Source organism: Bombina bombina, chromosome 3, assembly GCF_027579735.1.
Source record: "Bombina bombina isolate aBomBom1 chromosome 3, aBomBom1.pri, whole genome shotgun sequence".
In the NCBI taxonomy this organism is placed as follows: Eukaryota; Metazoa; Chordata; class Amphibia; order Anura; family Bombinatoridae; genus Bombina; species Bombina bombina.
Window position 1 is genome coordinate 505,387,316 of NC_069501.1, and position 17,937 is coordinate 505,405,252.

The 17,937-nt window shown below is 39.8% G+C and overlaps 1 protein-coding gene across 2 annotated transcripts in view; it reads left to right on the top strand.

Annotated features, from left to right (window-relative positions):
- The window catches only part of DDX52 (DExD-box helicase 52), a 192,296-nt gene that overhangs the window by 64,786 nt on the left and 109,573 nt on the right, over positions 1-17,937 (top strand). For both annotated transcript variants that reach the window (XM_053706886.1, XM_053706888.1), the window contains exons 9-10: positions 3,076-3,166; positions 4,882-5,004. In XM_053706886.1, coding sequence (XP_053562861.1) covers positions 3,076-3,166; positions 4,882-5,004 — 214 coding nt within the window. The remainder of the gene's footprint in view (positions 1-3,075; positions 3,167-4,881; positions 5,005-17,937) is intronic.

Consider the following 17,937-nt stretch of genomic DNA (forward strand, 5'->3'; position numbering starts at 1 on the left):
GAGGGAACCTTCAGACCAATCTTGGATCTAAAGATCTTAAACAAATTCCTCAGAGTTCCATCATTCAAAATGGAAACTATTCGGACCATCCTACCCATGATCCAAGAGGGTCAGTACATGACCACAGTGGACTTAAAGGATGCCTACCTTCACATACCGATTCACAAAGATCATCATCGGTTCCTAAGGTTTGCCTTTCTAGACAGGCATTACCAATTTGTAGCTCTTCCCTTCGGGTTGGCTACTGCCCCGAGAATTTTTACAAAGGTTCTGGGCTCACTTCTGGCGGTTCTAAGACCGCGAGGCATAGCGGTGGCTCCGTATCTAGACGACATCCTGATACAGGCGTCAAGCTTTCAAATTGCCAAGTCTCATACAGAGATAGTTCTGGCATTTCTGAGGTCGCATGGGTGGAAAGTGAACGTGGAAAAGAGTTCTCTATCACCACTCACAAGAGTCTCCTTCCTAGGGACTCTTATAGATTCTGTAGAGATGAAAATTTACCTGACGGAGTCCAGGTTATCAAAACTTCTAAATCCTTGCCGTGTCCTTCATTCCATTCCACGCCCGTCAGTGGCTCAGTGCATGGAAGTAATCAGCTTAATGGTAGCGGCAATGGACATAGTGCCATTTGCGTGCCTGCATCTTAGACCGCTGCAATTATGCATGCTAAGTCAGTGGAATGGGGATTACTCAGATTTGTCCCCTCTACTAAATCTGGATCAAGAGACCAGAGATTCTTTTCTCTGGTGGCTTTCTCGGGTCCATCTGTCCAAGGGTATGACCTTTCGAAGGCCAGATTGGACGGTTGTAACAGATGCCAGCCTTCTAGGTTGGGGTGCAGTCTGGAACTCCCTGAAGGCTCAGGGATCGTGGACTCAGGAGGACAAACTCCTCCCAATAAATATTCTGGAGTTAAGAGCAATATTCAATGCTCTTCTAGCTTGGCCTCAGTTAGCAACACTGAGGTTCATCAGATTTCAGTCGGACAACATCACGACTGTGGCTTACATCAACCATCAAGGGGGAACCAGGAGTTCCCTAGCGATGTTAGAAGTCTCAAAGATAATTCGTTGGGCAGAGTCTCACTCTTGCCACCTGTCAGCGATCCACATCCCAGGCGTAGAGAACTGGGAGGCGGATTTTCTAAGTCGTCAGACTTTTCATCCGGGGGAGTGGGAACTCCATCCGGAGGTGTTTGCTCAACTGGTCCATCGTTGGGGCAAACCAGAACTGGATCTCATGGCGTCTCGCCAGAACGCCAAGCTTCCTTGTCCAGGGACCCGGGAGCAACGCTGATAGATGCTCTAGCAGCTCCTTGGTTCTTCAACCTGGCCTATGTGTTTCCACCGTTTCCTCTGCTCCCTCGACTGACTTCCAAAATCAAACAGGAGAGAGCATCGGTGATTCTGATAGCGCCTGCGTGGCCACGCAGGACCTGGTATGCAGACCTAGTGGACATGTCATCTCTTCCACCATGGACTCTGCCTCTGAGGCAGGACCTTCTAATACAAGGTCCTTTCTATCATCCAAATCTACTTTCTCTGAGACTGACTGCATGGAGATTGAACGCTTGATTCTATCAAGGCGTGGCTTCTCCGAGTCAGTCATTGATACCTTTAATACAGGCTCGGAAGCCTGTCACCAGGAAAATCTACCATAAGATATGGCGTAAATATGTTTATTGGTGTGAATCCAAGAGTTACTCATGGAGTAAGGTTAGGATTCCTAGGATATTGTCCTTTCTCCAAGAGGGTTTGGACAAAGGCTTATCAGCTAGTTCTTTAAAAGGACAGATCTCTGCTCTGTCTATTCTTTTGCACAAGCGTCTGGCAGAAGTTCCAGACGTCCAGGCATTTTGTCAGGCTTTGGTTAGGATTAAGCCTGTGTTTAAAACTGTTGCTCCCCCGTGGAGCTTAAACTTGGTTCTTAAAGTTCTTCAGGGAGTTCCGTTTGAACCCCTTCATTCCATTGATATTAAACTTTTATCTTGGAAAGTTCTGTTTTTGATGGCTATTTCCTCGGCTCGAAGAGTCTCTGAGTTATCTGCCTTACATTGTGATTCTCCTTATCTGATTTTTCATTCAGACAAGGTAGTTCTGCGTACCAAACCTGGGTTTTTACCTAAGGTGGTTTCTAACAGGAATATCAATCAAGAGATTGTTGTTCCATCATTGTGTCCTAATCCTTCTTCAAAGAAGGAACGTCTTTTGCATAATCTGGACGTAGTCCGTGCCTTCAAGTTTTACTTACAGGCTACAAAAGATTTTCGTCAAACATATGCCCTGTTTGTCGTTTACTCTGGACAGAGGAGAGGTCAAAAAGCTTCGGCAACCTCTCTCTCCTTTTGGCTTCGGAGCATAATACGCTTAGCCTATGAGACTGCTGGACAGCAGCCCCCTGAAAGGATTACAGCTCATTCTACTAGAGCTGTGGCTTCCACCTGGATCTTTAAAAATGAGGCCTCTGTTGAACAGATTTGCAAGGCTGCGACTTGGTCTTCTCTTCACACCTTTTAAAAATTTTACAAATTTGACACTTTTGCTTCTTCGGAGGCTGTTTTTGGGAGAAAGGTTCTACAGGCAGTGGTTCCTTCCGTTTAAGTTCCTGCCTTGTCCCTCCCATCATCCGTGTACTTTAGCTTTGGTATTGGTATCCCACAAGTAATGGATGATCCGTGGACTGGATACACTTAACAAGAGAAAACATAATTTATGCTTACCTGATAAATTTATTTCTCTTGTAGTGTATCCAGTCCACGGCCCGCCCTGTCCTTTTTAAGGCAGGTCTAAATTTTAATTAAACTACAGTCACCACTGCACCCTATGGTTTCTCCTTTCTCGTCTTGTTTCGGTCGAATGACTGGATATGGCATTGAGGGGAGGAGCTATATAGCAGCTCTGCTGTGGGTGATCCTCTTGCAACTTCCTGTTGGGAAGGAGAATATCCCACAAGTAATGGATGATCCGTGGACTGGATACACTACAAGAGAAATAAATTTATCAGGTAAGCATAAATTATGTTTTTTGACATTAAACGGAATCCAGATAACTGTTTGTTTCTTTTTTCTGACAGGAACTCTGCAGTTGATACTGTTGATCAATCGCTACTTTTTGTTGGGTCTGAGACCGGCAAGCTCTTGGCAATGAGAGACCTTGTTAAAAAGGTAAACGGATTGTACAGTGTATATACAATATGAACAGATACATTTGTGCTAAGAAAATAACTCATGTAAAACTCAGATCCATGTACCGGTGTAAGCTCTAAAGCTGACAGGTGTGGTGTAATTGTGAGGCTGATATTACATTATTTACTCAATTTTGGTTTTAAAGGGTCAGTAAACCTTAAAATTAATGTTATATAATTCTGCACATAGTGCAGAATTATATAACATTATATTAGCCAACCATTATTTAACATAATATTGCCTTTTTATTTTTAGCAAAAAACGCTGTTTTACAGACCCGCTCTCTGGGCTCTGCTGAGCGGGTCTGTTTTTTTTCCTCAGCGCATCGGGCCAGCTGTATAGTCACAGCCCGGCCCGACCGCGCCATAAGACTAAGTGCAGCTCGCTCCTGCTGTCAGACAGAGCGGGAGCGAGCTGCACTTAGTCTTATGGCGCGGTCGGGCCGGGCTGTGACTATACAGCTGGCCCGATGCGCTGAGGAAAAAAAACAGACCCGCTCAGCAGAGCCCAGAGAGCGGGTCTGTAAAACAGCGTTTTTTGCTAAAAATAAAAAGGCAATATTATGTTAAATAATGGTTGGCTAATATAATGTTATATAATTCTGCACTATGTGCAGAATTATATAACATTAATTTTAAGGTTTACTGTCCCTTTAACTGCTATCAGTTCTTCCATATCCATAAATAACATGACTATATGCTAAACAAAGTGGTTAATAGGGTATGTAGAATAGATTTCTGGCCCTTTTAAGCCTAAGTGAAAAGCTTATTTCAAGCAGTTCTTTTGAAGTGTTAAAAAAATAATTTGGTTTCTAGAGAGGTCAGAGAGAAGAATTATTAATTTTATTTTTTTATTTAATTTTTCTTTGGTTTGGGGAATAGTGTCCCACAAAATGTGAATGTTTTATCGATTTTATAAAATATATTATATTTTCGTTGGCTTTTACTTCCATGTTTGTTGTTTGTAAGATCTTTGGTGTGCTTTCGGCTATAAGACGTTCGGTTTGTGCAGGTTTATATCTTGGAGACACAGCTCCTATTATAACTTCATGCACCTTCCTCTAATTATTGTTGCCACCATTTTGAAACCTAGGTTACACTGCAGATATCTGAAGGAGATTTGCTGCACAGGTGCACACACATCAGCACTGGAATGCAGTAAAAGCTAGATTTTAACATGGCGGTACTATGACTAGGGGGTAGCTGGAATATCTTCTATACTATGTTTTTTAAAAAGTATTTAGCTTTTAATGTACCTTTTTAGCACCCACGTATCATGACATTTTTTATAACAACAAAAAACAAATTAATAGCTATACAAACGAAAAACAATACTTGGTAATCTAGGTGAAAAATATTAAGGCACAAGGACAAGAGAAACAATTCTATTAAGCTATCCCATATCCAAACAACCATATAAATCATAGCAAGCTAGTCTTAGAAATAAGAAACAGATGTCTGCCCAAATTTTTTTTATTTTGACTTTGGTACTAGTTTGAGAGTATTGGGATATTAATCACATGTAGTCGACTGCATAAATGTCCATTTTACTATCATGAAGTGGTATTCTTCCAGGTCCAGCAATTCTGATACTTTAAATATCCACATAGATTTTGTAGGCTCAGATGGACAATTACAGTTTTTTAGTATATTATGAAATGTAAATCCTTTTTCTATCCCTTTTTTTTTTTCCAGGGTTTTAGCCCCCCAGTTCTTGTGTTTGCACAGTCTATTGATCGCGCTAAGGAACTCTTTTATGAACTAATTTATGAAGGTATTAATGTGGATGTCATTCATGCTGACAGGACACAGCAACAGGTATTTTCTCAATGAGCTCTGTTCATTCCACACTCAACCTCAGGAAACATCTGTAATTTTGCTGCATTCTCCCAACGTACTTTACGGATGTTGTTGTTTTTTTTAATTGCATGTTACAAAAAAAAACTTCCATCAAAAACTCTATAGCATTGAAAAATGTTGATATTTTTTTATGAAAAAATAAAATGTGAAGTAAAAGTTATTTAAAATAACTTATATAGCTATATTAGTTGTGCATTTTCGATCAATGCTCATTGGTTAATAGGTAGTATTCACTGAGCTAGCACCAGCTAGCATTAATGTAAAGTACATAACTAATACTGTTATATTAGTTTAAAGTGACATAATACCTAAATGCTAAATCGCCTGAAAGGGATACAGCATAGCTCATAAAAACAGGCAAAAAATATCACCTTAACATCTCCATGTAAAAATGGAAGATATTTTACCTTAACATTTCTATATCTAACAGAAAGTGCTCTGTGAACAGCTATCCTTCAGCTACTGTCAGCTGCATGTAAAAAATGAATAAACTAAAACAGCAAATTCGCTCTTTACTTTAATACGGTTTAATGAGATTTCACATAAATCTTGCAAGATTTGGGAGTAAACCCAATCTTTTTATTTCATTATTCAGACAGAGCATGTGATTTTGAACAACTTTTTAATTTTTTTCTATTATGTCATTATTTTTGTGCTTTTGGTATGCTTTGTTTAAAAGGGATACCTAGGAAGGCTCAGGAGCCACTGATTGGTGGCTGCATATACATGCCTCATGTTATTGGCTTACCCAAAGTGTCAACTAGCTCCCAGTAATACATTGCTGCTTCTTCAACAAAATATACCATAAGGAAGCAAATTAGATAATAGAAGTACATAGGAAAGTTTTTTAAAATGACATGCTCTACCTGAATCATGAAAGAAAAAATGTGGGTTTAGTGTCGCTTTAATACAGCTTTTTTTTCCCCAGGGTAGTTTTAAAAAAAAAACAGAATTTATGTTTACCTGATAAATTACTTTCTCCAACGGTGTGTCCGGTCCACGGCGTCATCCTTACTTGTGGGATATTCTCTTCCCCAACAGGAAATGGCAAAGAGCCCAGCAAAGCTGGTCACATGATCCCTCCTAGGCTCCGCCTACCCCAGTCATTCGACCGACGTTAAGGAGGAATATTTGCATAGGAGAAACCATATGATACCGTGGTGACTGTAGTTAAAGAAAATAAATTATCAGACCTGATTAAAAAACCAGGGCGGGCCGTGGACCGGACACACCGTTGGAGAAAGTAATTTATCAGGTAAACATAAATTCTGTTTTCTCCAACATAGGTGTGTCCGGTCCACGGCGTCATCCTTACTTGTGGGAACCAATACCAAAGCTTTAGGACACGGATGAAGGGAGGGAGCAAATCAGGTCACCTAAATGGAAGGCACCACGGCTTGCAAAACCTTTCTCCCAAAAATAGCCTCAGAAGAAGCAAAAGTATCAAACTTGTAAAATTTGGTAAAAGTGTGCAGTGAAGACCAAGTCGCTGCCCTACATATCTGATCAACAGAAGCCTCGTTCTTGAAGGCCCATGTGGAAGCCACAGCCCTAGTGGAATGAGCTGTGATTCTTTCAGGAGGCTGCCGTCCGGCAGTCTCGTAAGCCAATCTGATGATGCTTTTAATCCAAAAAGAGAGAGAGGTAGAAGTTGCTTTTTGACCTCTCCTTTTACCAGAATAAACAACAAACAAGGAAGATGTTTGTCTAAAATCCTTTGTAGCATCTAAATAGAATTTTAGAGCGCGAACAACATCCAAATTGTGCAACAAACGTTCCTTCTTCGAAACTGGTTTCGGACACAAAGAAGGCACGACTATCTCCTGGTTAATGTTTTTGTTAGAAACAACTTTTGGAAGAAAACCAGGTTTAGTACGTAAAACCACCTTATCTGCATGGAACACCAGATAAGGAGGAGAACACTGCAGAGCAGATAATTCTGAAACTCTTCTAGCAGAAGAAATTGCAACCAAAAACAAAACTTTCCAAGATAATAACTTAATATCAACGGAATGTAAGGGTTCAAACGGAACCCCCTGAAGAACTGAAAGAACTAAGTTGAGACTCCAAGGAGGAGTCAAAGGTTTGTAAACAGGCTTGATTCTAACCAGAGCCTGAACAAAGGCTTGAACATCTGGCACAGCTGCCAGTTTTTTGTGAAGTAACACAGACAAGGCAGAAATCTGTCCCTTCAAGGAACTTGCAGATAATCCTTTCTCCAATCCTTCTTGAAGAAAGGATAGAATCTTAGGAATCTTTACCTTGTCCCAAGGGAATCCTTTAGATTCACACCAACAGATATATTTTTTCCATATTTTGTGGTAAATTTTTCTAGTTACAGGCTTTCTGGCCTGAACAAGAGTATCAATAACAGAATCTGAGAACCCTCGTTTTGATAAGATCAAGCGTTCAATCTCCAAGCAGTCAGCTGGAGTGAGACCAGATTCGGATGTTCGAACGGACCTTGAACAAGAAGGTCTCGTCTCAAAGGTAGCTTCCATGGTGGAGCCGATGACATATTCACCAGATCTGCATACCAAGTCCTGCGTGGCCACGCAGGAGCTATCAAGATCACCGACGCCCTCTCCTGATTGATCCTGGCTACCAGCCTGGGGATGAGAGGAAACGGCGGGAATACATAAGCTAGTTTGAAGGTCCAAGGTGCTACTAGTGCATCTACTAGAGTCGCCTTGGGATCCCTGGATCTGGACCCGTAGCAAGGAACCTTGAAGTTCTGACGAGAGGCCATCAGATCCATGTCTGGAATGCCCCACAGTTGAGTAATTTGGGCAAAGATTTCCGGATGGAGTTCCCACTCCCCCGGATGTAATGTCTGACGACTCAGAAAATCCGCTTCCCAATTTTCCACTCCTGGGATGTGGATTGCAGACAGGTGGCAGGAGTGAGTCTCCGCCCATTGAATGATTTTGGTCACTTCTTCCATCGCCAGGGAACTCCTTGTTCCCCCCTGATGGTTGATGTACGCAACAGTCGTCATGTTGTCTGATTGAAACCGTATGAACTTGGCCTTTGCTAGCTGAGGCCAAGCCTTGAGAGCATTGAATATCGCTCTCAGTTCCAGAATATTTATCGGTAGAAGAGATTCTTCCCGAGACCAAAGACCCTGAGCTTTCAGGGATCCCCAGACCGCGCCCCAGCCCATCAGACTGGCGTCGGTCGTGACAATGACCCACTCTGGTCTGCGGAAGGTCATCCCTTGTGACAGGTTGTCCAGGGACAGCCACCAACGGAGTGAGTCTCTGGTCCTCTGATTTACTTGTATCTTCGGAGACAAGTCTGTATAGTCCCCATTCCACTGACTGAGCATGCACAGTTGTAATGGTCTTAGATGAATGCGCGCAAAAGGAACTATGTCCATTGCCGCTACCATCAAACCTATTACTTCCATGCACTGCGCTATGGAAGGAAGAGGAACGGAATGAAGTGTTTGACAAGAGTTTAGAAGTTTTGTTTTTCTGGCCTCTGTCAGAAAAATCCTCATTTCTAAGGAGTCTATTATTGTTCCCAAGAAGGGAACCCTTGTCGACGGAGATAGAGAACTCTTTTCCACGTTCACTTTCCATCCGTGAGATCTGAGAAAGGCCAGGACTATGTCCGTGTGAGCCTTTGCTTGAGGAAGGGACGACGCTTGAATCAGAATGTCGTCCAAGTAAGGTACTACTGCAATGCCCCTTGGTCTTAGCACCGCTAGAAGGGACCCTAGTACCTTTGTGAAAATCCTTGGAGCAGTGGCTAATCCGAAAGGAAGCGCCACAAACTGGTAATGCTTGTCCAGGAATGCGAACCTTAGGAACCGATGATGTTCCTTGTGGATAGGAATATGTAGATACGCATCCTTTAAATCCACCGTGGTCATGAATTGACCTTCCTGGATGGAAGGAAGAATTGTTCGAATGGTTTCCATTTTGAACGATGGAACCTTGAGAAACTTGTTTAAGATCTTGAGATCTAAGATTGGTCTGAACGTTCCCTCTTTTTTGGGAACTATGAACAGATTGGAGTAGAACCCCATCCCTTGTTCTCCTAATGGAACAGGATGAATCACTCCCATCTTTAACAGGTCTTCTACACAATGTAAGAATGCCTGTCTCTTTATGTGGTCTGAAGACAATTGAGACCTGTGGAACCTCCCCCTTGGGGGAAGCCCCTTGAATTCCAGAAGATAACCTTGGGAGACTATTTCTAGCGCCCAAGGATCCAGAACATCTCTTGCCCAAGCCTGAGCGAAGAGAGAGAGTCTGCCCCCCACCAGATCCGGTCCCGGATCGGGGGCCAACATTTCATGCTGTCTTGGTAGCAGTGGCAGGTTTCTTGGCCTGCTTTCCCTTGTTCCAGCCTTGCATTGGTCTCCAGGCTGGCTTGGCTTGAGAAGTATTACCCTCTTGCTTAGAGGACGTAGCACTTGGGGCTGGTCCGTTTCTACGAAAGGGACGAAAATTAGGTTTATTTTTGGCCTTGAAAGACCTATCCTGAGGAAGGGCGTGGCCCTTACCCCCAGTGATATCAGAGATAATCTCTTTCAAGTCAGGGCCAAACAGCGTTTTCCCCTTGAAAGGAATGTTAAGGAGTTTGTTCTTGGAAGACGCATCCGCTGACCAAGATTTCAACCAAAGCGCTCTACGCGCCACAATAGCAAACCCAGAATTCTTCGCCGCTAACCTAGCCAATTGCAAAGTGGCGTCTAGGGTGAAAGAATTAGCCAATTTGAGAGCACGGATTCTGTCCATAATCTCCTCATAAGGAGGAGAATCACTATCGATCGCCTTTACTAGCTCATCGAACCAGAAACACGCGGCTGTAGTGACAGGGACAATGCATGAAATTGGTTGTAGAAGGTAACCTTGCTGAACAAACATCTTTTTAAGCAAACCTTCTAATTTTTTATCCATAGGATCTTTGAAAGCACAACTATCTTCTATGGGTATAGTGGTGCGTTTGTTTAAAGTAGAAACCGCTCCCTCGACCTTGGGGACAGTCTGCCATAAGTCCTTTCTAGGGTCGACCATAGGAAACAATTTTTTAAAAATGGGGGGAGGGAAGAAAGGTATACCGGGCCTTTCCCATTCTTTATTTACAATGTCCGCCACCCGCTTGGGTATAGGAAAAGCTTCTGGGAGCCCCGGGACCTCTAAGAACTTGTCCATTTTACATAGTTTCTCTGGGATGATCAAATTCTCACAATCATCCAGAGTGGATAATACCTCCTTAAGCAGAGCGCGGAGATGTTCCAACTTAAATTTAAATGTAATCACATCGGGTTCAGCTTGTTGAGAAATTTTCCCTGAATCTGAAATTTCTCCCTCAGACAAAACCTCCCTGGCCCCCTCAGACTGGTGTAGGGGCATTTCAGAACCATTATCATCAGCGTCCTCATGCTCTTCAGTATCTAAAACAGAGCAGTCGCGCTTACGCTGATAAGTGGGCATTTTGGCTAAAATGTTTTTGATAGAATTATCCATTACAGCCGTTAATTGTTGCATAGTAAGGAGTATTGGCGCGCTAGATGTACTAGGGGCCTCCTGAGTGGGCAAGACTCGTGTAGACGAAGGAGGGAATGATGCAGTACCATGCTTACTCCCCTCACTTGAGAAATCATCTTGGGCATCATTTACAGTGTCACATAAATCACATTTATTTAAATGAGAAGGAACCTTGGCTTCCCCACATTCAGAACACAGTCTATCTGGTAGTTCAGACATGTTAAACAGGCATAAACTTGATAACAAAGTACAAAAAACGTTTTAAAATAAAACCGTTACTGTCACTTTAAATTTTAAACTGAACACACTTTATTACTGCAATTGCGAAAAAGTATGAAGGAATTGTTCAAAATTCACCAAATTTTCACCACAGTGTCTTAAAGCCTTAAAAGTATTGCACACCAAATTTGGAAGCTTTAACCCTTAAAATAACGGAACCGGAGCCGTTTTTAACTTTAACCCCTTTACAGTCCCTGGTATCTGCTTTGCTGAGACCCAACCAAGCCCAAATGGGAATACGATACCAAATGACGCCTTCAGAAAGTCTTTTCTATGTATCAGAGCTCCTCACACATGCGACTGCATGTCATGCTTCTCAAAAACAAGTGCGCAATACCGGCGCGAAAATGAGGCTCTGCCTATGATTAGGGAAAGCCCCTAGAGACTAAGGTGTCTAAAACAGCGCCTGCCGATATTATTTAACAAAAATACCCAGATTAAATGATTCCTCAAGGCTAAATATGTGTAATATATGAATCGATTTAGCCCAGAAAATGTCTACAGTCTTAATAAGCCCTTGTGAAGCCCTTATTTACTGTCTGAATAAAAATGGCTTACCGGATCCCATAGGGAAAATGACAGCTTCCAGCATTACATCATCTTGTTAGAATGTGTCATACCTCAAGCAGCAAAAGACTGCTCACTGTTCCCCCAACTGAAGTTAATTCCTCTCAACAGTCCTGTGTGGAACAGCCATGGATTTTAGTAACGGTTGCTAAAATCATTTTCCTCATACAAACAGAAATCTTCATCTCTTTTCTGTTTCAGAGTAAATAGTACATACCAGCACTATTTTAAAATAACAAACTCTTGATTGAATAATAAAAACTACAGTTAAACACTAAAAAACTCTAAGCCATCTCCGTGGAGATGTTGCCTGTACAACGGCAAAGAGAATGACTGGGGTAGGCGGAGCCTAGGAGGGATCATGTGACCAGCTTTGCTGGGCTCTTTGCCATTTCCTGTTGGGGAAGAGAATATCCCACAAGTAAGGATGACGCCGTGGACCGGACACACCTATGTTGGAGAAAACTGTATCCTTTTGTTGAAACCTAACCCTTTTCATGAGGGCAGGTAGGCCCAGAAGTGTTTCTAAAGACTAAGGAGAATCACACAGAGAGTGTGGATATCTCCTGTAAGTATGCACCTGAAAGCACTCTCAGCCTAGACTCTGTGGCAGTAATTCCAGAACGGGTAAAATTAAAATATAACTTTTATTGTGAATTGCTCTTAAAATAAGGGTGACACACAAATTAAAAACGACACTAGCACCTCCAAGATATCTATAAAGTGGTTCGCTCTGTAGGAGGACTTATTGAATCAAAGGCCTAATATATATTATTATATTCTCCTAAATAGAGTTGTGATTGTTCTGCTATACTACTGCTATTGGGTCCAAATAATGTATGTGTACAGTCATAATATGACCACCACCCTGTATAAGGATATTTGGTTACCCTATTAACTCTGGTTCATGTGGTGTAAGCCAGAATTGTGTCTGTTTATATGAATATTTTCTGTGAGGACAATAACTGATTAATTTATCTCAGTGAGGCAACATATCCTCACTGTTTAATGGTGTAACATATGGATGTTTATTGAAAAAACGATATTCGGTGTTGCTTGTATACAGATCTGTACTATTTCAAGCTCTGTACTATAAATAGTAGTTGTAACGTTTTGTGTGCAACACTGGAGTTATATATTATATTGAACACATATGTATAATGGTTTTCTGATTTCTAAGTTCAATACATTTCCCAACCGATTGCTCAGTGCAAATCTTTATTGTTATGTTATTACTGTTTTATTCTGTTATCTTTCACTTTATAAGTAATATAGGAGTGCTATTAGTCTAGCTAATGTTCCGGTCACTGATTGATTACTGATGTATACAGCATTAACATAACAGCACCAAACAGTATCACTATATAGTTAATGTAGGTTACAATATTTTCTTATCTATTAGCGCTGCGTAAATATCCCTTGTAGTATCTAGTGTTAGTTGCAAAGCAGCAGCACTGTTGTTGTGTTTCTATTTTGTATCACAGTTCAGTTACATTCAATTCGCGCTGTAAACTTGTAACCAGTTACTATACTGGATAGTATGGTTCTATTTGAATTGGTTGGTACCTCTACTTGTGTCAATTCAGATTGCTACTGACTCGGTTGGTTCAATTATACTCTCTATTGTCCTGCACAGATATAAGTAAGACTGATCATATATTTGTTAGCAAAAATTCTAGCTAAGTCTGGCACAACCCAGACTATGCAACAAATTAACTACGTATAGCAGATACTTTGTATTAGATTGTCATGGAAGTGCTAGGCTTTTAAAAATGAGAGCGCCCAAACGCTCGCTATGACTCCTGACTAGTTTCGCCCCTCCGGGCTTTGTCAAAGGCGGCGAGCCGCCGATTCTATGGGAGTATATACCGGTTGAAACCGGAAGTCCCACCTTGCTTCTATTGTGATTGACTCTTGATTGGACAAGATTCATTGATTGACAGCTTCTACTTCCAATCATTTTTTGTAATTATTAGTTTGTGTCCTATGCTGATGTTACGCGTGCTGTCAGTATGTTAAATGACAGATTTGGTCAGTGTTCTGTACTGGTTCCTCTAGTGGTCTAACTGAATTGATATTATCATGATGATAAACTATTGATACATGTTCTATTATTCGGAATTTTGCTGATCATTATAACTATCCATTAATTTCTATTTGAATAAATTACATTTCTAATCTGATGGAAATAAATTACACTTCTCATCTGATGGAAATAACAGTTGAATATCTGAGTACAATGCCATTGATATTCGTTATAGGTTTTGGCCTGTACTACAGTGAAGAACTGATAAGGTGTTTTAATGTAAATGTGCTCTTACGTGAAACTAAATAAAAGTGTTAGTGAAAAATTATATGTGAAAAATAAAAAGGTTTGTTAACTCTCAAGAGTGCTGTGAGTGTTCCCATTATTTGAAGAACATCCTTGTGTTACATACCTTGTTTCTTTGTGTGTTTTATCGTTGTGTCTTGTGATGCTTGATTGTTAATATTGTGATGAACATCATCTTGCTATTGATTTCAAAGCAAGCAATATAAATCTGTGCTGTTGATTATTTTTGTTGACTGTGTGATAGATTAATTTTGTTTGTTGATTATGAAAGCACTGGTTGGACAATCTATACCAGTGGTTCGTGAATGTGTTATTGTAAATAGATTTTGTGACACTTGCTTATGTGAAAAGTTGGGGGAAGGGGTGAAAAAACTGTATTTACGAAACATACTTTATTTTTGTGACTCTTCAATTTGTAAATTACTTATTTGTATTGTATCTTATTGTTTCATTTATCCCATTGTGGATAAGATTAATAGATGACATCCTTTTCATCTGGGAGGGCACACACAGAGAATTATTGAATTTCTTAAAACATTTAAATCAAAATGATCTGAACATCAAATTAACACATGAAGAAAGCCTCACCAAAATAAACTTTTTGGACTTAACAATCAATAAGAACAGTGATGGGAATGTTACTACTGATCTATACAGGAAGCCTACTGCTGCAAACAGTGTGCTACATAGTACAAGTGCACATGCTCCTGGCACAATGAAAAGTTTACCAACCGGAGAATTTTTAAGACTACGCAGAAATTGCTCAGATGAGCAGGTATTCAACATTAGGGCAAAAGAATTGGAAGAAAGACTGTGGACAAGACGGTACAGCAAAAGGAGTACCAAAAAAGCTAAATATAGAGCAGCACATACCCCAAGACATGACCTCCTTTTCAAAAAACACAAAAAGAGCTCTAATATACCCAGGCTAATTATGACATACAACAGCCAAACTCCACAAATTCTGAACATCATACAGAAACATTGGAATATCTTAATGATGGATCCGACACTAAAGACCACTCTAGGTGAGAGACCCTCAGTGGGATACAGAAGGACGAAAAATGTAAAAGACCTCATAACCAGTAGTCACTTTCAAAAGAAGAAAACCAAAACAGCATTCAAACCAGGAGCACGTAAATGTGGCAACTGCAGCACTTGTAAATATATACGTAACACAGATACCATCACAGACAGATTTGGGAAAAAACATAACATCAGAAGATATATAAGTTGCAATACAGAGAGTGTAATTTATGTACTGCACTGTACATGCAACCTATACTATGTAGGAATGACCTCAAGGAAATTACATCTGAGGCTAATGGAACACTTAAGGAATATTAAAAATGCAGCGAAAGATAAGGAAGAAATGAAATCCATAACTAGTGTAGCTGCACATTTCTTAAAATTCCACAACTCAAACTCAAATGACTTGCAATGCTGGGGTATAGAAAAAGTGAGTTTAGGAATGCGAGGAGGAAATTTAGAAAATGCCCTATTGAAAGCTGAGAGCAGGTGGATCTATTTATTAAATTCAGTCCAACCATATGGGCTGAATGAACAGAACTATTATGTTTTTCTGTAAACTTCAAAATGTATATATTGATACATTAACCGTATAGAATATCTAAGAATCATTAGAAACAGATCACAATTAAAAAGTTAGACACAGTATAAATGAAACAATAAGATACAATACAAATAAGTAATTTCAAATTGAAGAGTCACAAAAATAAAGTATGTTTCGTAAATACAGTTTTTTCATCCCTTCCCCCAACTTTTCACATAAGCAAGTGTCACAAAATCTATTTACAATAACACATTCACGAACCACTGGTATAGATTGTCCAACCAGTGCTTTCATAATCAACAAACAAAATTAATCTATCACACAGTCAACAAAAATAATCAACAGCACAGATTTATATTGCTTGCTTTGAAATCAATAGCAAGATGATGTTCATCACAATATTAACAATCAAGCATCACAAGACACAACGATAAAACACACAAAGAAACAAGGTATGTAACACAAGGATGTTCTTCAAATAATGGGAACACTCACAGCACTCTTGAGAGTTAACAAACCTTTTTATTTTTCACATATAATTTTTCACTAACACTTTTATTTAGTTTCACGTAAGAGCACATTTACATTAAAACACCTTATCAGTTCTTCACTGTAGTACAGGCCAAAACCTATAACGAATATCAATGGCATTGTACTCAGATATTCAACTGTTATTTCCATCAGATGAGAAGTGTAATTTATTTCCATCAGATTAGAAATGTAATTTATTCAAATAGAAATTAATGGATAGTTATAATGATCAGCAAAATTCCGAATAATAGAACATGTATCAATAGTTTATCATCATGATAATATCAATTCAGTTAGACCACTAGAGGAACCAGTACAGAACACTGACCAAATCTGTCATTTAACATACTGACAGCACGCGTAACATCAGCATAGGACACAAACTAATAATTACAAAAAATGATTGGAAGTAGAAGCTGTCAATCAATGAATCTTGTCCAATCAAGAGTCAATCACAATAGAAGCAAGGCGGGACTTCCGGTTTCAACCGGTATATACTCCCATAGAATCGGCGGCTCGCCGCCTTTGACAAAGCCCGGAGGGGCGAAACTAGTCAGGAGTCATAGCGAGCGTTTGGGCGCTCTCATTTTTAAAAGCCTAGCACTTCCATGACAATCTAATACAAAGTATCTGCTATACGTAGTTAATTTGTTGCATAGTCTGGGTTGTGCCAGACTTAGCTAGAATTTTTGCTAACAAATATATGATCAGTCTTACTTATATCTGTGCAGGACAATAGAGAGTATAATTGAACCAACCGAGTCAGTAGCAATCTGAATTGACACAAGTAGAGGTACCAACCAATTCAAATAGAACCATACTATCCAGTATAGTAACTGGTTACAAGTTTACAGCGCGAATTGAATGTAACTGAACTGTGATACAAAATAGAAACACAACAACAGTGCTGCTGCTTTGCAACTAACACTAGATACTACAAGGGATATTTACGCAGCGCTAATAGATAAGAAAATATTGTAACCTACATTAACTATATAGTGATACTGTTTGGTGCTGTTATGTTAATGCTGTATACATCAGTAATCAATCAGTGACCGGAACATTAGCTAGACTAATAGCACTCCTATATTACTTATAAAGTGAAAGATAACAGAATAAAACAGTAATAACATAACAATAAAGATTTGCACTGAGCAATCGGTTGGGAAATGTATTGAACTTAGAAATCAGAAAACCATTATACATATGTGTTCAATATAATATATAACTCCAGTGTTGCACACAAAACGTTACAACTACTATTTATAGTACAGAGCTTGAAATAGTACAGATCTGTATACAAGCAACACCGAATATCGTTTTTTCAATAAACATCCATATGTTACACCATTAAACAGTGAGGATATGTTGCCTCACTGAGATAAATTAATCAGTTATTGTCCTCACAGAAAATATTCATATAAACAGACACAATTCTGGCTTACACCACATGAACCAGAGTTAATAGGGTAACCAAATATCCTTATACAGGGTGGTGGTCATATTATGACTGTACACATACATTATTTGGACCCAATAGCAGTAGTATAGCAGAACAATCACAACTCTATTTAGGAGAATATAATAATATATATTAGGCCTTTGATTCAATAAGTCCTCCTACAGAGCGAACCACTTTATAGATATCTTGGAGGTGCTAGTGTCGTTTTTAATTTGTGTGTCACCCTTATTTTAAGAGCAATTCACAATAAAAGTTATATTTTAATTTTACCCGTTCTGGAATTACTGCCACAGAGTCTAGGCTGAGAGTGCTTTCAGGTGCATACTTACAGGAGATATCCACACTCTCTGTGTGATTCTCCTTAGTCTTTAGAAATATATCCACTTATGCATTAGCACCATTCCCTATATAATTAATATTTGTCCTACAAATACATATTATGTAGTCTGTAATTATTGAATAACAGGGAAAAAGCCCTTGTGGTGCCATTGTTCGTGTGTAGTAACATAGGCCCAGAAGTGTGCACGTCTTGTGGACTTTTTGGTAACCAGCTCTGTGCTAAGTCGTCTTCATTTGTAACATTCACGTCCCTTTTATACACTTTGTATGCAGCTTATTCTTTTTCTCATACACCCTCTGTTATGCT